Raw genomic sequence first — 21431 nt, forward strand, 5'->3', positions numbered from 1 at the left:
TGTCCCGGTTCAAACTGCAGCCCGCGGAGCCGAGCAGCTAACGGCGGTGGCGGCGGATTCCCGGTTATTAGTGCTTTAAAACCAGAGCCTGCTCAATAAAACCGGTCAGCAGTGAGTCACAGGTCGGTCAGATGGTGGTCGGAGGAGGACGAATGTGAACTTTAGTTTCTCTAAAGATTTTAAAACGAAACTAACAGCCGTGTAACTGGCGTGCTTGATGGTTAGCTAGTTGTTGTTGTGGCTCATGCTAACAGCATGGCGACGGCTCGTTTAAAAGGACCGAATTGAACAGAAGCTTTCGTGTTGTTTTCTTATTGTCTGGGCTCACTGGCGTGGGGTGGGACTCCCGGTGCCGGTCTACAGCTGAACAGGTTCTGCTGTAGATGTTTTGTCCGCCACAGCATCACATGTCTGTTCGGTCTGTGTAGCCTGAAACCGACTGCTGCTGAGGAAGATGGAGGAGTGGGATGTTCAAAGTCTGATGTTTAACTCTGTATGTGTGTCAGCTCGCAGAGATGATGGAGGAGTCCTGTTTAGCTGGGAAGCCGGAGAGGGTCGGCCCGGTGGAGGTGGATGATATTAGGAGAGATCTGCTGGGCGAATTTGATGCTGTACCTGAACAGGTGAGTTACCTGCTCCGGAGTTGAGCAGGAAAGTTTTATTGTGTCACTGGAAGCTGTGACTAATGATGCTGTTTTTTTCTGTCAGCAGGACACCATTAAGTCTGAATCTGAGAACCTGCAGGTCTACCTGAGGGTTCGACCATTCACTCTAACTGAGAGCGGCAATGGAGAGTCACAGGTAACATTCACTGTAGGACCCACTCAGATGAACTACTTTCATTATGGCTGCTGCTAATGATGATCTGATGAATGTTTCACTTTTATTGTTCGATTGCATTTTTAAATCATACCTTAATGTAATATATACAGTCCAGGCCAAAAGTTTGGACACTCTTTCCTATTATTTGAATGAGGTGTGTCCAAACTTTTGGCCTGTACTGTAATATGTGTGTTAAACTGTAGACTGTCCATAATGATAATAATGGTCAATAGCCTTGATAATGAAACATCACACATTTTAGAAATTTCTAAATGTCGATTACAATTGGTGACATGTTTTGAGCTTCCTTTGTTGTTGTCTTGATGGTTTTATCTCGTTCTGAAGGAGTGCGTGACCATTGAGGGGCCGGACACCGTGGTCTTGAAGGCTCCTAGGAGCTGTCATTCAATTCGACAGAGTGAGAAGTCCCTCCCACAGACAGCGCAGAGGTTCAGCTTCACACAGGTAAAATCTCACATCCCCCTTCTTTTACCATTGTTTTCCTCTGTGCACTGTCTAACACAGAGGATGAGATCTGTAGTTGAGGCTTTTAAAACTGATTTTCATGTTGTGCCCTGGGTCAAGGTCTTTGGTCCTGAGGCCAGTCAGAAGAAAGTGTTTGAGGGATCAGTCCGTACTTTGGTGCAAGATGTTCTGGGAGGAGGAAACTGTCTGGTCTTCACATATGGAGTCACCAATGCTGGAAAGACCTTCACATTCCTCGGTCAGATTCCTTCAACAGAAAATTCAAACGTTGGGATAATTGACTAAAAGATTCTCAGAATTTATTTATTTTTTTAAGCTTCTATAAGCTCTATGCAAGTCAGTTATTAGTGAAATATGTCCTTCGGAGTTGCTTCACCTGATCCACTGGAGAAAAATTCAAAACGTTGACCTTTAACAAGCTGCAGCAGGTCCCAGCTTAGTTAGCCAGTTTGTCTATTTGTCTTCATCAGGCCCAGATCATGACTCAGGTCTGCTGCCCAGGTCTCTGTCAGTCATATTCAACAGTATCGAAGGTCGCCTCTATAGCCGGAGCGACCTGAAGCCTCAGCGCTGCAGAGACTTCAGCAGACTGACCCTCGACCAACAGGCAGTAGAGAACAGCAACAAGAAGAACCTGCTGAGATTGCTCAAAGAGGTCAGATATAACGTGCAAACACAAATCAAACCAACATCACACAGTGATGTGAGACTGTTGACTGGTGTCTGTTTTTATCTGCAGAATGACAAAAAGTCAGCGTTCCTTGAAGGTCAGTGACTGATTTTATCACTTTACTCCAAGAAACCTACTGCAAAGCCATGGCTGCTGCTTTCACAAACTATACTGTGCGCGCAGGGTCGTCTCTCAGCTCTGACAGCAGCCTGAACAATGTTTCTGAAGCTGACAGTTTCTGCCTGGATGTTGCCTCAAATGTTCGCTTCTCTGTCTGGGTTTCATTCTGTGAGATTTACAATGACAACATCCATGACCTGCTGGAACAGGTGAAACACACACACACCACTGCTCATTGGACCTGAGCTATCCTTGTAGCAACATAACCAGTTGTCCAGCTGCTGGATCACCTGACTGTTTTTTGACTTCAGGTTCCCAGTGGACACCAGAAGAGGACCACGCTCCGTCTGTCTCAGGATGTCAAGGGAAACTCCTTCATCAAAGGTGGTTTCTCCATCAGACAATGAGAGTGAGATGACGCCACCACTTCAGTCTCTGATTCAGCTGCAATGTTTTTGTGTTGCTGTTTCAGACTTGCGCTGGGTACAGGTGAGCAGCTCAGAGGAGGCCTACAGAGTGATGAAAATCGGGAAGAAGAACCAGAGCTTCTCCTCCACTAGACTGAACCAGCTGTCTAGCAGGAGGTCAGCCTCATGTTGCTCACACTTAGGCCTGTTTCATGTTCAACTGAGACTTTAATCTGATCTAGTCCAGGTCCACTATCAAACACCTCAGAGGTTTTTAAATCCTTAATCTCAGCTGTCATGAAACAATAGGGGGAAAAAAGGTAGCGTCATATTCTGTACAAGCTCAAATTAAAACAATAGAAGATAAACAGAGGAAAGAGAGGTTTAAAATTAAAATACTCTGCAAGTGGGCGGGGCCGAAGAAAGTTATGAGTGAAAGAGGTTTATAATTGGTGTGTCCTGTCCCTGTAAAGAGTTGACTAGTCAGTTTCTCTCTGCAGCCACAGCATCTTCTCCATCAGGATCCTCAGAGTGGATGACATCGGAGTTCCTAGAGTCCTCGGCATCAGCGAGTAAAGCAGCAGTTCACTGTTGATCATCGTCAGGTGGTATCATCTACGTTGCTGTTTTCCCTTTGCAGTGAACCATTGTGTTGTGTGTTCAGACTGGCTCTGTGCGACTTGGCCGGCTCGGAGCGCTGCTCTCGGACTCAAAACACAGGAGAGAGACTCAAGGAAGCAGGAAACATTAACAACTCTCTGCTGACACTCGGGAAGTGCATCAGTGCCATGAGACTCAACCAACACGCCAAGTACGCTCATACTGTGTGTTTGTTGGTATATGTTTGTGTATGGTTAAGTCATTGTCACCGCTATCTTGTGCAGGTTCCAGCACCACGTTCCTTTCAGGGAGTCGAAACTTACCCACTTCCTGCAGTTCTTCTTCAGTGGTGCTGGCCGGGTCTCAATGGTTGTCAACATTAACCAAAATGCATCGTGCTTTGATGAGACACTTAATGTCCTCAAGTTCTCCGCCCTTGCACAGAAGGTCAGCATACCCACAGTCATCCAAACAGGAAGCCCTCCCATGTGCAAACACCTGATCACAGAGAGCAATAACTGCGTGAACTGTCACTCAGGTGGTGTTACTGAACTCAAGGCCGGTGGTCCTGGATGGTGCCCCCTCCAGGTCAGCCATGGAGCTGTCCATGATCATCGACGATGCTGACCAGCGAAGAAATGTGTCGCGGAGGGGCAGGAAGAGCTCACTGGTTGCCTGGGAGACGAATCTTGAGGACGTATTGGAGGATGAGGATGGTGAAGAGTGGGAGGAGGAAGAGGAGGAGAGTGTAATAGAGGGAACTGTTCTAGATGCTGGAGGTGAAGACAGGACCATGGAGGAAGAGGAGAAGGTGACTGTCTGTGGAGTCATGTCCACATGACCTAATTTCTTCTTGTGCTGTTTTAGTTTTAAATTGTTCTTCTTCCCTCAAAAATGTTTTTGGGATACTAACTCAATTCATAAGAGTGGAAACTATTAGGGTCAAAGGTCAACCACAGTAAACACCTTCACCATTGTTTAGTTTTGATGACTGATTTAAGTTTCACTGTGTAATTTTGTGTGTCTGTATTTGGCAGTCTGACAGAGATGCAGCTCTGCGTTTGGTTTTGGAAGCTCAGATCAGAGAAGAAGTCAGCTCTGAATTCATGGAGCTTTTTAACAAGATGGAGAAAGACTACAGGTGAGCAGTGCAGTGATCATGTGACTATCTGCTCAATTAGTAATTTCTATAATTAATTATTAAGTTCTTTAGTTCCTTTAACTGACCAGAAAGAGTTTAAACACATAAGATTCAGTTCATATTTAATAGGAAATGTAAGGTTTATTGATAAGCTGGTTTGTTAATTAAGAGGGAAGATTATTATTAATTGGCAGTGATTTTGATTAAAGTGTATTCATCAAGGTTTACTTGTTCATGCTTCACTGAAAATAATGAAGGTCAGACTGAAATGTGTGTCTCAGTGATCGTTTAGAGAAGGAGAGGGAGATCTTAGAGGAGCGAGCGGAGAGAAGAGTGGAGATCCTCAAGAACCTGGTCAGCAGGACAGTCGATCTGTCAGCCGTCAGCTCCAACAACAACAAGGTGACAACAGTTTTCCCTTTAAAGCTCTCTGGTGTACTTCAAAGTCCAGTTTGTCTTTCTGCTCAGACTGAGGACTGACGTCATCAGACACATCCAGACTTATGGGAGTTAGCCTTTAGCTTGTAACTAATTAAAAGTGATGCATCATATTTCATTCACAGGTTGTTGCTACTTTTAATGATTGTTTTTTTGTTGTTGTTGTTGGGTTGTTTTTTTTTTGTTGTTTTTTTTTTTTTATCTTGAAGGTCCATCTCAGCTGTTGTATTCATATTATTGATCTGAAAAATAGTGCGCTGCAGTGTCATTTTTCCCCAACAAACTCATTCCGATTTATTAACTAATTAACTTCCTGCCTTTGATTGGTCATCAGGAGAAGCAGGTGGCTCTGTTGGAGGGAATCATCGGATCAATGACCGAAGACCTGGAGAAGATCAGAGAGGATGCTCAGAGTGTTCACCGCTGTCTGACTCAGCAAACACACAATGCAGGTACCCACACACACGCTCTGCAGGTACATACACACATACAAGTGTTCATATGACTTTGACCCTTGACTGTGGTGCTTTGCAGAACTGGAGATGCTACGATTGGAGAAGCAGCAGTCAGATGACCAATTGCAGAAACTCCTAGAGGTACTGTAGAGTCTGTCTTCTTCAGTGAGGTCTCTGCTCTGGACCCCTTACTGTGTTGCACACTGCAGTCTGATTGGACAATAGCTCTGGTGCTCACCTGGTGCTGTGCGTCTTTATCCAGAGTCTTGAGCAGCAGCGACAGAAATCCTCAGAGCTGATGGACGTCTGCCAGCAGAAAGACGACGACATCAACAAACTTCAGGCTGCCATGGACACCGCCATGGAGAATGCCACCAAAGACGTACATACACTTATCATTCTCTGACCTGTTTTATAAACAAAATAAAATGACTGTAATAAATAAAGGAGCCCAAAACCTATTTGAACTCTGACCTGCTCTCTCTCAGAGAGCGGTGGTGGACTCGATCAAGTTGGAGCTCATGGAGCTTCAGCGGACCTGCTGCTGCCTGAGGGGGGTGGGAGGAGAGGTGGAAGAAAAAAGGAAGCGCCCCCGTGAAAATGTGGAGGATGAGGAGAAAGAAGGTCCATCGAAGAAGAGAGGTGGGAGGAGGGCAAATGGAGGGGGAGGGATGGAGAACTGCTCTCCAACTTCTTCATAAAATGTTCTGTCTTCTGTCTTAGTGATTCTAGAGGAGGAGATCTGGAGACTTCAGGAGGAAAATGACACGAAGGAGGAGCTTATTATCCATCTGAAAGAGAAGGAGGAGGAGGAAAAGAAGGAGAGGTCCAGACTGGAGGAGGAGCTGGCAAGGAGGGGGGAGGAGGTTGAGGAGTTGAAGAAGGAAAGGTCCAGGCTGGAGAAAGAGGTGCAGCAGCTGACAGGTAGGAGATGACTCCTCTGTCACTGAAAGTTGAACCACTGGATGTCCGCATACTTCATACCACATGCAGTGGTACCAAGACTGAATAAAAGAACTGCAGCACTATTTTCTGTCTCAGATCTGGACGAGTGTCCAAACTGCGCCACGGTGCTTTCGTCTCTGGAGTCTGAACAAAGGGAAACGTCCAGGCTGATAAAGGAGAACAAAGCTCTAGTTAACGGCATCTTCCAGCTGCAGACAGAGGTGCTGCTCTTCTTCTTCATTTGCAGTCGCTCATTTGTAACATCTCAGCTGACTGCACTGTCTCCTGCTGTTTGTGATTGCTGTTACTCTCCAGGTCACTGGTCTGCAGAAGCAGCTCAAGGAGAAGACTGACAGGTCTGACAGCCTATCAGAACAGCTCAAGACCAAAGAGACCTGCCTCCTGGACCTGCAGAGCCAATCACAGCAGAAGACCAAAACAATCAACAGTTTGACAGAGGAAGTGGAGAATCTGAGACAGGAAGTCAAGGTTCTTTCTCTTTAACTTATTGAGGAAGGTCCTTCAGTTGTTCATCAGTAATGATCGTTTTTGATTTTCTTCAGGGGGAGGGGAGCAGTGATTGAGTGATTGATTGATTGTTTCAGGAGGAGGAGGGGCGGAGCAGCAGTTCTTTCCAAACTGTCATGGAGCAGATGAAGAAGGAGAGTGAAGTAGCTCTGCAGAGATCGACTCAGAAGTCACAACATATCTTGGATCTGCAGAGAGAAATCAGCCGGCTGGAAGAGGCTCTGACTCACAGGTCTGATCACCGATCAATACACCAATGCTCATCAGCACATTCGCTGTAAATACACACTAACTAATCAAACTCTTCGTCTCTGCTCCCCTTGCCTCCTGTCCTCTCCTGCAGTAAGAAAAGGTGTGTTGATCTTACAGAGGAATTGGCAAATCAGAAAGCAGAATTCTCCTGCCTCAGTGCGACGCTTGAGTCAGAAGGTGTAACTTTACGTAGGAGACTGGAGGAGATGAAGAGATTGGAGGAGGAGAGGAGGAGAGAAGAGGAGGAAGAGAAACAAGGTGAGGAAAAAACTGACTGTGATTCAGAATCAGAAATTGTTTTATTGCCAGGTATGTATGAACATACTAGAAATGAAGCTCCCGGTTTTCAAACTTGGACAAGGGAAAGACAAAAATAAAAAGGAAATTTGTTCCATCACTCTCACGAACAGAGTGATGATGAGGAGGCTAACTCTTCCTCACATCACTCTCCTTTGATCTTGAACAAGTTCTTCTGTGGTGGCGTCATGGCACTCTTGTTTGATTAGAGCGGCAGCATATTCTGATGGAGAAGGAGGATCTTTTAGAAGAGACTCTCAGACAGATGGAGACACTGAGACAAGGTAACAACACCTCCACAACCATCATGAGGAGGAAGAGGGAGGATGATGACGATGAAAGTCTCGTCTGTTCTATGTCAGAGCTGGAACACCTGAAGGAAGAGCTGCAGAGGATGGAGGAGAAGGAGAGCAGTGTGGAAGAGGAGAGGAAGGTGTCAGTGGTGCAGGAGCTGAAGGAGGAGATCCAGAGATTTCAGGAGAGGAAGAGAAGACAACTGGGGGAGAATGGGGGGAGGGGCAGGAGGAGGAAGAGCAGGGAGTTCGAGGCTGTGAAAAGAGAGATGGAGAAACTGCAGAGACTGAAAGAGGAAAAAGAAAACAAACCGGTGAGTTCTACTGAACCACAAAGTCTGATTTAAGGATAAGATTAAGGATAACCACAGAAAGTGGTGGTGTTGTTAAAGAACAATCTGGTTGATCACTTGTCAATCAGACAAGAATTTACAGTTTACCTTTGTGTGTCTCCTGAGCAGGATATTCATATTTCTCCTCTGAGGTTCAACATGGCCGACAGGAAGAAAACCCCAAAAACAACTGGCAGGAAGAGGAAGAGCTGCGAGGTGGAGGTTTGTACGTGTTGTTTTCATTAGATTGACATTATACCAGGAAGTTATAACATCAACATGAGTGTCTGCCTGCAGGATCTGATGTCCAGTGAGAATAAAAGGAACAGAGTGCAAGGACAGGTGAGAGGTCAGACGTCAGAATACAGGTGAACATAGCAGCGGTGAGTGCACCTTTCTGATCATGTCTCTTCTGTGGTGCAGGAGAAGAGAGACGGGACCCTGCAGAGGATCGGGGAGCTGATCCACAGTTCTCCCTCTATCCTGGGCAACAAAGGTAAGTCAACAAACCTGAACCAGCACCAGAGCTGAGGATTGTGGGAAGGGAACTGTCCTGGTTTCTGGGGGACTGATATTACTGTTGAACTACTTTGAAAAGTAACAGAAATATTGTTGCTAGGCAACTGATTAACTTCACAACATAGTTCTTATTTATTGTGTTGGCCCCTTTGAGCCACCGTCTTTAGTGTGATCTAACTGCCCTCTCCCCACCACAGCTAAAACCATTGTTGATCTGGTCAGTGGAAACTTGGTAGAAGAATCGACGGTTACTACAGCAACCAAACCTCGGCGAGGACGGAGGAAGCTTTTCAAGATGGATGCAGCTACTCCACTGCAGGACTCGCCGCACACGGTGAGATAGGCAAAGGTTGGTTTGTTCACAGCTCACTGTGATTGGCTGTTTGTGTGCTTAGATCTTTGTGTTCCTGCAGCTTTTAGGAGGAGCAGAGGAGGAGAAAGAGAGTGCCCACACCACCATCAGGAGACAGCTGCGCTCTAAAACCTGCAGGAAGTGACCTCATCATCCTGTGACAACACAACCCTGTAAGACACACCTTGTACCCTTCAGTCTGATGGGTAGGGTTTGTTTTGAAATGACTGGTGTCTGATTTTTAGGGTGTTTTATCTCTGGGGACAATAAAACACGAGAAACATTTTCCACTTCATACTAAATGAAAAGGATTTGTGGCCTCCCACTCTGCTTTAGTTTACTGCTACAGTGACTGAAAAGGGCAAACATGGAAAACCACAAGCACAGGAACAATAATCAAAGATGAATCCTGATTTATCACCTGTACAGATTTTTAAAGTTAAATAAAAGCTACAGATTCAGTGATATTTTTATTACTTTTTTTTTTGTTCGATTCATAGCTTTTGGTTCTGTCTGACTGAATCTGGTTGTTTTACCTCACAGTATTTGAAACATGGATGTACACAAAATATTCCTTTTAATGAATCCACATTGCAGTAAAAACAATAACTGACACCTCTTTTGTGACTTGAAGGAGTTTTGTAACAATTACAAGAAAACGGACTCCTATTTTCTGTAAATGTTCTAATGTAGAACAGCAGCTTCTGTCACTCAGGTAAGAAACAGGTTAAAGGTCCATGTGGTCTAAGATAAGACCTCCCTGTGCTCTTGGATTCTAAATCACGCCTATTATAGTACAATTATCAAAGGTTTCACTCCACAGAGAAATGCTCACAGGATTCAAACACTGAGCCTGAAACTTTGATGTCTCAAGGAAGCCATATCAACTTCAGATGAAGCACTGGAGGGTTTAAATTAGAATATGGACCTTTTTTAAATAATTCTCATGGTGACTGTTGATGTCATGTTTCAATAACTGTCAGTTGAACAGGATATTTCCCTCCCTGTGTTTCTCTCATGCCAATAAAATAAAATGTTTTAGTTGTGACAGGGAATATATATGAACATCCTGGCTGCTAAAAAACAAAATCCACATCATCATCAGATATTTTGAATGTTGCATTGAAAACCTTTTGACCTTTTCAGTTGTTTGATTTGATTGGCGCTAAGTTCATCTATCACAGCACTGTCTCCAGCCATCTTTGGCGTCGATGAATTTGGCCACTTCCTCTGAGGCTATGAAGATACAACCTGACTGGCTGCCTCCTTGTTGAAGGCGATGAAACGGTCTGATTGGTCGGCATCGCTCTCTGTTTCCTTGGCAGCAGACGTCAAGCGGCGGCAACACTTACGAACACCAATGACAGCAGAGAGGATGAGCGCGCTTAACAGCATGGCTGTGCCACTGAGGAAGAAAGTGGCTGTGTAACTTCCTGTGACATCAACCAGCCAACCTGAAGACCAGAGAAGAAGAAATCATCTGTGACATCAGACTCAGCATGAACATATATTTAAAGAAGCTTTGACACAGGAAACAGAAAGTGACAGTTTTGACATGGAAACTGAAAAAGGGCGTGAATGCAAGCTGGACCTGACCAATCAGAACAGGAATGAATCTCACACAGCTATGGACCAGGACTGTGTATCATGTTTAAATGAATCAAAAGAGAAACCGTCCTGCTGGTTTCATAATTTCATAATAGTTTCATAAGTCTTTGGCCTCAGGACCAAACGGGAACAGAAAAAGAGCATCAATAATTTCAATTAGGAAAAATTTTAACATTTAAAACCTTTTAATTTGAAATGGAAATGACTCCACACGGTTGTGACTTTGACACCATGATGATGCTGTAGGCGTGGTTGGTGGCGGTCTCACCTCCGATGGGTGGGCTGATGAGGTATGGGATAGCGTGAAGGAAGTATACAACACCCAGCGCTGAGGAGAGGTACATAGTTCCCACCACATCTGATGTCACCACCGGGATCAGAGCCACATAGGCGCCATCAAAGTATCCGTAGAGAACGGCAAAGGGCACAAGGAGCGGGAAGGAACGAAACAACGGCATGAAGAGACAGCTGATTCCCTCCATCGCCACCGAGAAGATGTAACATGTGAGACGATGTGGCTTCAAACACCTAAGACCAAGAAACAACTATGAGTTGAAAGTTAGCAACACTGAACAAACTCTACCATCTCAACGGCAGCTCTGTAACTCAACTGTCTGATGTGTCAGGAACTGGAACAAGTCTGAGGTCATGAGTTCTAAGGAAGAGTCGTGAACCCCTTTTACCAGACTGGCTCAGGCCAAGACCTGACTCCTCAGCAAGTTTGGTTCAAATTATGGGAAATCTTCAGGAAATCAAACAGCCAAAATTACAAGATCTGTCTGTAAGATAGCTGAGGTTGACAGGTTGGAGTCTTCAAACTGTAATGGGGTTCTCAGAGGATAAGCCTGAAAGATCATGGATGTAAAAATGCAACGGAAAATGCATACCTGTGGTCTGTCAGCCAGCCGAAGGTGATGTTCCCCACAATGTTGACGATTCCCAGGATCGACATGAGGAAGGCAGCATGCTGGTGGCTGATGCCGGCGCTCAGGGCGTAGGGAACAAGGTAGACGAAGGGGAGACTGCAGCCACTGGCCAGGAAGAGGAAGGACACAGCCAGGCCCAGGAAATCCGGCAGCAGGAGGAAACGGTACGCCTTACTACACAGGGAGTCGTAGCTTAGGCACATCCTCTGTATCTGACGGCTGGGTGGTAAGGAAGATGGCAACACAGTGCAGGACAAAGGGCTGCCTCCAGACTCCAGTTTCTCCACACGGTCAGCGTCCGGTGATAAGGTGCTACCTGCACCAGGAGACATGATGAAGAGTCAGAGTTCTTGGACATTTTCAGGTGGTTTCTTTTTTGTCATTCTAAAATGAGTAGATGGAAGAAGAATCTTTTACCTTCATTGTCCCAAAAACATCTACATGAAGTACAGCCCTTACTGTGGATTTGTGTATGTGTTTCTATTTGTTATTAATTTGTGATGCCGCCAGTTAAGTCTTCGTCATGCAGATTCATCTACATCATCACATTTAAATGAAAGCTAGCATCAGTCTTGCACTCAAATCATCTCCATCCCCTGGTCCTGATCCTGTGCAGGGACTGGTTCTCATAGAGCCCTATTGGCCTCTAAAGGACATTAAATCACACACATCATTGCTTCTCACCACATTTCCCCTCCCCTCCAAAGTTTGGCTCCACCTCCTTATCATCCCCTCGCAGTGTGATTGGGCGAAGCAGTGCCCCACAGACACAGAGATTGGCAACAAAGGCACTGAGGATGAGCAGCGCCCCTCTCCATGAGTACAGCTCGATCAACAGCTGCACGGCTGGCGCCAACACAAAGGTCCCAATCCCGCTCCCCGACATGGCGATGCCGTACGCCAGAGCCCTCCTTCGCCGGAAATACACACCCACCATAGCAATGGCTGGGGTGTAACACAGAGCAAAACCTAGACCTGGAGACAGGTTGAGACACTTCAACACCTTCTGGTCTGTCTCATAAGGTCCCACAAAAAGGATTGAGACCAAAGAGAACCAGCTCTGAGCAGTGATCATTTCCACAGGTAATTTTAATTTTATTTTCAATTGTAGTCTTTTGGCTAAAATTTTATTTAGTTTGTCATATTTGAGTCATCTGAAATGTTTTGATTTTAGCCAACAAAATATCAAAATGACTTTAATCTGTCAGAAATCTTGCAGATTTAGTCAACTGCAATCTAAACAAAGATTTTAAATGGAACGCATTAAAGCATTTTTTAACCTGCTAACGGCCATTTTCACAATGAAAGTAACACGCACTAGTTCAGACCTGTCAGGACTCCCAGGCTGAAGTACAGCAGCTCCAGACTGGTGGTGAAGGAGCTCAGGAGGAGTCCACAGGATGACAAAAGTCCACCAGTCACCACGGATACCCGGCAGGACCAATGATTCCCAACCAGACTGCCCACAGGAGCTGGACACACAAACAGAGTGAGATTCTCCCGCTGGATTAAAAGTGTGGTGTGTCTGGGTACTGACCACAGAGCATGGTGATGCAGTCCACTAGGCTGTGGATCCAGGCTGTCGTGGCATAGTCTGCTCCAAAGTGGAGCTGAAAGTCCACAAAGAAGATGGAGACGCACCTGAGAGATACACGGACAGCAGCTTATTAGTAATTGATCAGTGATCAGAAAAATCTGCCAGTAACAATGGGGAGGAGTCAGACGAGTGGTGGGTCTCCCTGCTGGCTTCTGTTTGATTCTGTTTGTTCAGGTGTCAGAGTCTCAGACCTTCAGCTGTTCCGTCAAACTCATGGGGGGGGTCAGGTGGTTCAGCTGGGTCCTCCTCAAGGACTGTCCCAGTCCCCCAGTCTCTGAGGACTGGTGCACACATAACAACCACAAAGTGTGTGTCGATAAAGAAGCTGCAGTTAATCCATTAGTGGACAGGACTACAGATGGAGGAAACAGTGATGACGGTTGTTGTGTTTTCATGCTGACCTTATTTTGTGATTTTGTAGCCACACTGGTTTTGTTGAAGTTGACACTTTGATTTATTCATTATTTGTTGTGTTTCTGAGGACGTGGTTGAAATACTGTACCTCTAACATAACACATAGGTTGTGTGTGCCTCTCACCTGGTCACTGCACGTGTGCAGACTGTCACCATGAAGCAGCAGCCGACGATCACCCAGCCCCACCCGCCGTCTGGAGGAGTCACCCCACCGCACCGCCGCTTCCCATCAGCCATTACTGCAGACTGAACTGGTCACGTGCTGCTCACTGCTCACTGGTCCTGGTCTTGAAATTTGTTGGTCCCAGAAGATAAGCTTGTCAGTATCGCAGTCTGATGGGATAACCCTCAGGTCTAGATCTGACTTCTGAGGCCTAGTCCACGTCAGACATCCAGGGAGGAGACTGGCTGGGTGGAGCTGCGACAAGAACCAGAGGATGAGGACGATGAGTCCGGCGTTAGGGATGAAGACTCAAAGTGAAAAAAACAGAATCGGCTGGAAAACATTCCCCCATCCAATCAGACCCAGAAGACCGCAACAGCAGGGAGAGCAGAGTCTGACTGGCCTCTTTCTGTAACTCGAGTCAAAAAGTGTCTTCGGTCAATAAGTCACCAGCTGACCCTCAATCATTAACCGACCTCCGTGTGAGGAGATATGAACCAAGCACTCAGAGAGCCACAGGAGCATTTGATTTTGAACTCATTTATCTTCTGACATCTGTCGTCTGCTGAGACTCAGAACAGGAGTCAACAATGTGTTGCCGTGTGAGAGAGCGCTTCATTCGGGGCACCTGACAACTCCAGTGGGGGAATCTTGAGCGAAGGAGAGACCTGTCAGGTGTCAGGTGTCAGAAAACATGCACACCAGATGGACAGCTCTAAAAGCTCCATGTCTACGTCCTCAGGACATATAGTTATTTATGTCCTGAGGTGTTTACTGCCAGTGGACTACGAGGTCAGAGACACCACAACAGGCCAGGACCAAAGGAGCTTTAGTGTTTGTCAGATGTGCAGCGTCATATCTGAACGCACCAGCTGAGATATCTGCTCAGTCCTTTAACCTGAACATGGAAAAACACCTGAGACCCCAAAGCCCTGTACAGGTTATATCATTAATTAATTAAATTAATTAACTATTAACTATAAAAACTGACATTATAATTAGGTTTGTTTTTTCTGACTAAAACAGAATTATCACTCATAATCAAATGTATTGATGTTTTTGAGGGACTTTTACTGCAGTTAATTTAAAATGAACAAGTTTATAATGACCATTATACATGACTGGCACTGAGTGCCAAAGTGTTAGAAGTCCAGGTCAGTGAGTCCAGTTTAGCTTCCTGTTTATAGCACAACAACAATAATAATAATCATGTATTGAACACCTGAACCATCTGATAAAGAAAAACACAATCCACTAATAATAGTTATTAATGTAATTAACTCTATAGACAAGTTCAACTGCAGCTGGAATAATTAAATATTATGAATAAAATCTCAGTATGGTTATTTGATATGTATTGAAACAATTAATATGCATATATTCCAAGTGTCATAATTCAAAGAGAAGTGTACTAAATAGATTTAAAGTAAATAAATAGAACTTAGAGGGATGAATGGGATGAATAATAGTAAAGTTGTCTTTGACAGACAGTTTCATCGACTTTAGATATTACATGAATTTGAAGATTAATAGTTATTGTTTTACAGATAATAAATAACATGATAGAAATATGGAAGACAACAGTTCAGGAATAAATCAAAGTGAATCATAATATTTCTCTCAGGATTCAGTTTATTGAGCCCAGCAGTTGTTAATGTTACACAAAATGACTTCAGTTCAGTCAGTTAACAACACAATGAGACAATGATGGATTTGGGTCTGGTAGCTTTGACTCGGTCTCAGAAGATGCTACCAGAGGAACAAGGACCAGGTTTCCTGAGAGGAATTCTTTACTTAAAGAAAAAAAAAAAAAAACAGCACACAAAATTTTAATGGTAAAATATTTCCAGATGTCTCGATGTTACAGCTTTTTTTCTGGTCACTGATTGATCAGCTGTCAATGACTGATCAGTTACATCTGCTTTCTTGTTATGTCACAGAGGAACAGGAACAGGAGCCACAACACAACAAACTCAAACGTGTGTTCAAGCATGTGGAATTCAGATCTTTGGGATCGATACTTTAACAAACAAAATGCACAAATCTTAAAGGTGGAAGTCATAAATTCTGTCGGAACAGCTCACATTATTTTGATAAATGTTGATTAATTCATCAGTTATTGTAATGAACCCTTTTCCCTCATGATTAGTAAAATAACACAAACTTTAACTGAAGCAAAATCAGGTGATTCTCTGATAATGTAGAAATATAATGAATCAACAACACAACAAAGTAAACACAAACACATATTCAGGTCTCTAAACCTGGACCTGGACTCAGTCAGTCCGTCAGTCGTCCTCAGCTCCACCTTCACAGAGCGTTTCTACTGGTGTCAAAAGCCAAGATGGCTGACCGTAAAATTACAAACTGGAGGCTTCAAACCAGCAGTTTCATCAGGAGATTTAAAGAGGACACAACAAAAATGTTTAAAAGCTTTTGTTTTATTTCTAAGGGCTGTTTGAGACCAAAGTGGAGCTAAAAGGTTACACTGTGTTTGATGACACTTTTAAAGGTTCCTGATGTGTTCATGTGTTTTTGTTTGTTATGATAAAATAGGAAACGAAAGCTGCAGGTAATTGAAAGAATCTTGACTGTTTAATCTGTTGAGATTATTAAATAAATGAAGGATCAACAGTTTGAAATACAAACTGATGAGCTGAGTCGTCTACAGATCAGTGCACAGGGCAGCATAGTTGTTTGTGTTATAGATGTAGAAACCTGTGTAAAGGGCCCGAGTTTTATCGAAGTTCTCTCTGAAGGTGTAGAGGTGAGCCAGGCTGTATGGAGTGACCTTGTAAAAACTCAAGGTTCCACCAGGATAATCTAGAAACACAGCGAGCCGATTGCAATCCCCCCTGGGCATGTTCATGGTCTTCCTATGACCGCTAACTTGCATGGTCAGATAGTTGTCGTCAGTGATACCAAAATACCACGACGACTCCTTTATACCAAATTCATTGTTTGGACCTCCCTTTTTCTTGTACATCAAGCCCACGCCAAGTCTGTTGGAGCCCTCGGACAGCTTCACCTCCCAGTAATGCTTCTCATTGAGCGGCCTAGTGCACAGAACCTGGTAAATGTCCTTTTCAAACCTCTGAGGCAGCTCGGGGTACTCCTGCCAGGATCCAACTGTGGCCTTTTTGTTGTCGTCAGACAGACTCAGCCAGCCATTCATGGTGTCAGGGTCCAGGGTTAGGTGTGTGGCATCTGATGGAGAGACCAAGACATCATCATCACCACCACAACAGGTAACAACAGCACAAACATCATCATGCTCTTTCTGAGGACAGGGGATACAGTCCTGGTTGAGGTTACCACTTTAACCCCTAACTTACACCAGATTAGATCTTGTTTGTCGGTCACCTTCTCCACATCAGGGACGGGCGGTATAGAAAAGTCTTTGGAGACCAGCCTGCTGTCTCTGTAGTGGTAGATTGTTGCTCCTTTATATTTCTCGTTAGGTTCAACAGTCACCAGGAAATGGAACCTGCTGCTGTCACTCAGACCTTCGACCAGGCCACGGAAGATTCTTAGTTTCTCATTAATCTTGTTGAAGGAGTCATCACAATGGTCCTCTGTTGGTGGAGAGACTTTCGGCCAGTCTTGTGAATGCAGGCAGGCACCCATCTGTTCCAGGCAGTGGTCGGTGCTTTCTGGGGAGTTGAAAAAAAAGCACAGGACGTTTTCTGCTCGGAGGTTTATCGGCTGATTTCTGTCCAGGGTTGAGTGTCTGGGCAGCATCTCCACTCCCTTCAACTCCACACAGAACTTCACAGCGCTGATTTTTTCTTCTTCCTTTTCCAGCCAGTGGTTTAAGTTTTTGCAGCTGCATTGTGACTCCTCCATTTTGTCTAAGAGTTTTTCCACTGAGCTGTAGTCTTCTTTACCTGCTCGGATTAATGGAAACTTCTCTCTCATGGTGTGCTGAAGCGTAGCAGTGTATTCGGCACAAAGGCTTTTAAAGCGCATCAACTTTAACTTGAAGAGCTGCGGAAAAGTCTGAACTACTTTTTCTTCCAGACAGTCGTTGCATCTCACTTCGATTTCCCTCAAATGTTCAAAAGTGTTTTCCACTTTCCCTTGGAGACTGATGCAGATATCATCGTACACCTGGGGGGCTGTTGGGATCAGGGTCTTTAGTGGAGTCAACCAAACCTTCAAGGGGACACCGTTCCCCTTCAGCATATTAGGGAGCTGACGGTACATCTCCACTGAGCCTTCGAATGTCATAGTGTTGTTTTTAAGGATGAAATCGCCGTAAAATTTGCAGGACAATTTGTCAGTCAGATGTTTTTCTTCATCAGTGAGCTTCACCTTAGCGCTGGCTTCAATATCTAACATTGGGATCTTCCTCACCACAGCCTCCATGCTGCCCTCAATGTTCTGGTGGCTGCTTTCATCTGACTTCTCGCTGTCAAACACAAAGAAAGCGTTGGCCCCGTACAGGATGTTTGTGACCACATGTGTTGCTCCATTTTTGGCATGACTTTCCTCCATCTTGGTGTTGATGAGATGAGTCATCATCAGTTGTTTGTGGACAGTGGTAGCTTTGTACTGGAATGTCACCCTGCTCTGTTTGTTGGAACTCTTTCTATCATTCAGATACTTGGCCGATCCTCCAACCTCAACCAGACCACCCATGAAACTGGCCTTCAGGGAGGCTTCGATATCCAGCAGAGAGGCCTTGGATTCCAGGGAGTCGGAGGCAGTGATTTGATATTGGCTTGACTGCTGAGGCAGCTCTTCTGTGTTCTTATCAATAGTTTCCTTATTCCACAGAGTTACACCTGTAGACAGAAAAACAGAAAAACATCTTGGAAAATTACAATTTTTTTGTCTAGTGGTGGAAAAAGACAAAGATTTTATATTCAGATGACAAAATACCACTATTTTATGTCATCATGAAACCTTTAGAGACCATCTATAACTTAGAAAAAACTAAACTAACACACTCAAGAATTCAGTTTTTCATGAGATTTTTGTATGCCAGTGACTTTGGGAACAGGAAGTCAACGAAGTCCCTGAATGTCTCATAACAGGAAATTAAAAATATGGAAGACTTGATTTAAAAAAAAAAAAAAAAAAAGAACACCTTGATCTAAGGAACCGCTCAGTCTACAGAGGAGACAGTTAATGACAATCGAAATGAGTTCCTGATGTTCATCAGTCAGGATGCATTTTAAAGAAGGAACTAAACCTGGATGTTTATGTTTTCATCTCTTATCTACTGTTACCTTCTGCTTTGTTTCTAATTTAAAGAACAATTTATTTCTCCTGACACCTTAATGGTCATCTTAGTTTGTATATGTCCCTCTCTGAGGATCAGATGGAAAACAAGGAATTTTCATGCACCTTCGATAGGAATTAAACAGTAGCAGGACAGATAATATTAAATAGGGAACCACACAAACATTTATTTAGCCTAGATATGACGTAAAGATGAGGAAGTGCTGGATCCAGTTAAATAGGTGGTGATCTAAATGTGAAAGCTCCCAGAACATGCTCCAGCAACCTGGGTGTGACACTGTGAGCTGTCATGGGTGTCTTAGCCAGAAAGTAAATACTGAAACTCAGAGAAACAGGAGAAGTGTTCCAAAGACCTGGAATCAGGTTGGCTCCATTGAATTTGAGGGTATATTAGGATTTGGAGGGAAATGTAGGAGACTATAAAGCTAAAGATCTGGACTTAAAGATACAAAACATGACTGAAGCTGAGGGACAGTTCTACATAAATTTGAAAAGCAGAAAGGATGCTGCAGTGAAGTACTGTCAAACACCAGGACCCATCCCTGGAAGGGACGGTTAACACAAACGAGGATTTTGAACTTAATGAGGAGAGCCCCCCTCCTGCCACCCATCATCAGAGTGCATCGACGAGGAACACACTTTTATCACTACTTACCTGGGATCAGCTGATCCTTGTGAGCATCATACAATATCCCGAGGGAGAAAGGTCGGCCCAAGGCAGCAACCAACATCTGACCAGCGGACATGTCTTCGACCTGAGTGAAGAAACATGGATCAGTGTCCAAATCTACCCCACACACAGAGACAGAAACTCCACAAAAGGCCTCACCTGGTGGAGGACTGTGAAGCGGCTGAGTCGTCTTTGTCTTCTGGGTGTCTAACTGGAGCTCCAGTCTGATGCTCTTCACCGTTCCTCAGGTTTATATCCTGTTGGTTGAATCCTCCCACAATGCGACATCAACTCCACCTCAGGTAGGAATTTTCTCTGGAAGTCTGTCTTTGTTTTTGGTTTTTATTTCCTGTACGGTTTCAGGCCTTTATCAGTTGCTCTGACACTGAGGATGTTGATTCTTCTCTTCAGAGGAAACTCAGAAACCCTGATACCTGCTCCAGATATCAGCTTTACAGCAGCTTCTTTATTCATGTTCAGATACAAATGAAGTTAGTTTTGTGATAATTTCCTTTCACGGTCATAGTTGTCTGACTTTATACCAAAGATTTACATAACCTGCCTGACTCGATTTTATTAAGAGCCGTTTATCTGATCTACCGTCATCGTTCCTGTGAAGATCTGAGTTGACAGTGAGGTTTGTTGGATCAGCTGTTCCTGAAAACATTGACCTCCGCAGAATTTTCTCTGGAAGAGTCTGTTGTTGTTTTTGGTTTTTATTTCCTGTACTGTTTCACTACAATTTCCCTCCACATGGAGCTTCATTTTAAAAATTAACATCATGTTGTATTTCAGACTGAGACCTGTTGTGGTGGAAAGGAGGAAATCAGGTTGTCCGGACACAGGTGTCAGATGGGGAATCTCTTTATTCACGTCAGCCCTACTAACAACGTAGTTAGAGACAGAACCACCATAAAAACATGTGACATGCTTCTTATACCTAAGACAGGTTATGTGTGTGTGTTGTGTGGAGAGCCTTCACCCTCATCTTGAACTTCAACCATAGTCAATGTGCAGCACTGTGTGTGTGTGTGTGTGTGTGTGATGTAGTTCTCTTCCCTGGCACCCAGATGTCTTCTACTTATTGTTCTGACTTGTTAGGCGTCAGAGCAGGTCCTGATGACTTGACTCTCATATTGACGCATGGACAGAGACAAGGCCTCTGGACCCTGTCTGTCCTACAGACCATAAACTCATCAGGAAAACATTTACTGAGGAGGAGGAGGGACAATTTCCCATAGACTTCAATAGTCTAACTTCTGTCCAGGTCTATGGACAGTATTTGTCTCCCAGTCACAGAGACACTTGGACATGTGGACTGGAGGAATCAGGATCGGACCACAGACCTCAGGACTGCTGGATACCAGTCGTTGTGGAAAATGAAACGTCTCGCATGGATTTAATGGACATGTCCGAGCAGAGGATGAGGTGCACCTTCAAGACATTTAACCTGATCAAGGTGAAGAATGAAGTGCAGCCAACACAGGTTGGCTGGATTTGATGTCTCTAGACTCATTGGAGAATTGGGTCTACCTGTATCAGGTTCCGGATCAGGACTGGAGACCTTTGGAGCGTCCTCTTTGGTTATCGGTCTGATAACAGCTGAGCTGCTGTAAAACACACCTCAGACACACCAAGACAACAGTCCGGGCTGAAGGTGCGTATCGTCCTGTCCACTTCATGCAGGTTCTGATTTGTCCAAGCTGGATTCAGGTCTGAGGTTGAGTCCCGGATCAGACTGTACCTCAGGAGAAACACACTCCAGGTCAGTGCTGCTCCGTCTGTCTCATGGACTTCTGTTGTCCTGTTGGACGTTAGTAACATGGAATAGAGACTGCAGTCTAAAGTCCTGAACTAGACCGAGGGACTGATACTGAACTGGACTGATTCTAAACAGGACTGAGGGATTTATCCTGAACCAGACTGATCTGGAACTGGACTGTTCAGGACTTGTTTGTGTGAGGCCCAATCTCAAACTGACCCCTCCGCTCTCTCACTTTAAGTTTCCATCCAGGTCCAGTTCGCCTCTCAGGGAACTTTTATTGAAGGTGGGATCAACTGTAGTCAGATCAGGACGTACTTTATACTCCCTGGGAAACAGGAAGTGCCCATCACCCTGGCAACAGATAGACGCCCTGCTTCAACGGCT

General features: G+C 44.6%; 3 protein-coding genes across 3 annotated transcripts; 1 reads left to right on the forward strand and 2 right to left on the reverse strand.

The window, feature by feature from the left end:
* Window positions 1-61: 61 nt before the first annotated feature.
* LOC115059952 (kinesin-like protein KIF20A) lies at window positions 62-9588 on the forward strand. Its single transcript, XM_029527715.1, has 32 exons — window positions 62-122; window positions 507-623; window positions 712-801; window positions 1168-1287; window positions 1408-1546; window positions 1779-1963; window positions 2048-2075; window positions 2162-2307; window positions 2410-2482; window positions 2571-2682; window positions 3006-3077; window positions 3170-3316; window positions 3390-3552; window positions 3644-3916; window positions 4143-4246; window positions 4528-4696; window positions 5022-5136; window positions 5219-5280; window positions 5402-5521; window positions 5628-5781; window positions 5863-6063; window positions 6181-6305; window positions 6400-6573; window positions 6690-6844; window positions 6956-7122; window positions 7371-7445; window positions 7545-7768; window positions 7916-8008; window positions 8084-8135; window positions 8175-8282; window positions 8503-8639; window positions 8719-9588. Exons 2-32 carry the CDS (start codon window positions 516-518, stop codon window positions 8800-8802), a joined length of 3975 nt encoding a protein of 1324 aa, XP_029383575.1. The 5' UTR covers window positions 62-122; window positions 507-515; the 3' UTR covers window positions 8803-9588.
* A 305-nt stretch (window positions 9589-9893) lies between these two features.
* slc16a12b (solute carrier family 16 member 12b) lies at window positions 9894-13775 on the reverse strand. Its single transcript, XM_029528117.1, has 8 exons — window positions 13759-13775; window positions 13327-13440; window positions 12729-12832; window positions 12520-12663; window positions 11876-12166; window positions 11153-11507; window positions 10534-10793; window positions 9894-10111 (listed from the first exon to the last, which is right to left on the reverse strand). The coding sequence occupies exons 2-8, from the start codon at window positions 13437-13439 to the stop codon at window positions 9894-9896; spliced, it is 1485 nt and encodes a 494-aa protein (XP_029383977.1). The 5' UTR covers window position 13440; window positions 13759-13775.
* Window positions 13776-14990: 1215 nt separating this feature from the next.
* Window positions 14991-19500, reverse strand: LOC115059752 (neoverrucotoxin subunit beta-like). Its single transcript, XM_029527412.1, has 4 exons — window positions 19442-19500; window positions 19268-19367; window positions 16701-18152; window positions 14991-16572 (listed from the first exon to the last, which is right to left on the reverse strand). The coding sequence occupies exons 2-4, from the start codon at window positions 19356-19358 to the stop codon at window positions 16031-16033; spliced, it is 2085 nt and encodes a 694-aa protein (XP_029383272.1). The 5' UTR covers window positions 19359-19367; window positions 19442-19500; the 3' UTR covers window positions 14991-16030.
* Window positions 19501-21431: the final 1931 nt, after the last annotated feature.

The sequence above is a fragment of the Echeneis naucrates genome, chromosome 19 (genome assembly GCF_900963305.1).
Source record: "Echeneis naucrates chromosome 19, fEcheNa1.1, whole genome shotgun sequence".
Taxonomy (NCBI): domain Eukaryota; kingdom Metazoa; phylum Chordata; class Actinopteri; order Carangiformes; family Echeneidae; genus Echeneis; species Echeneis naucrates.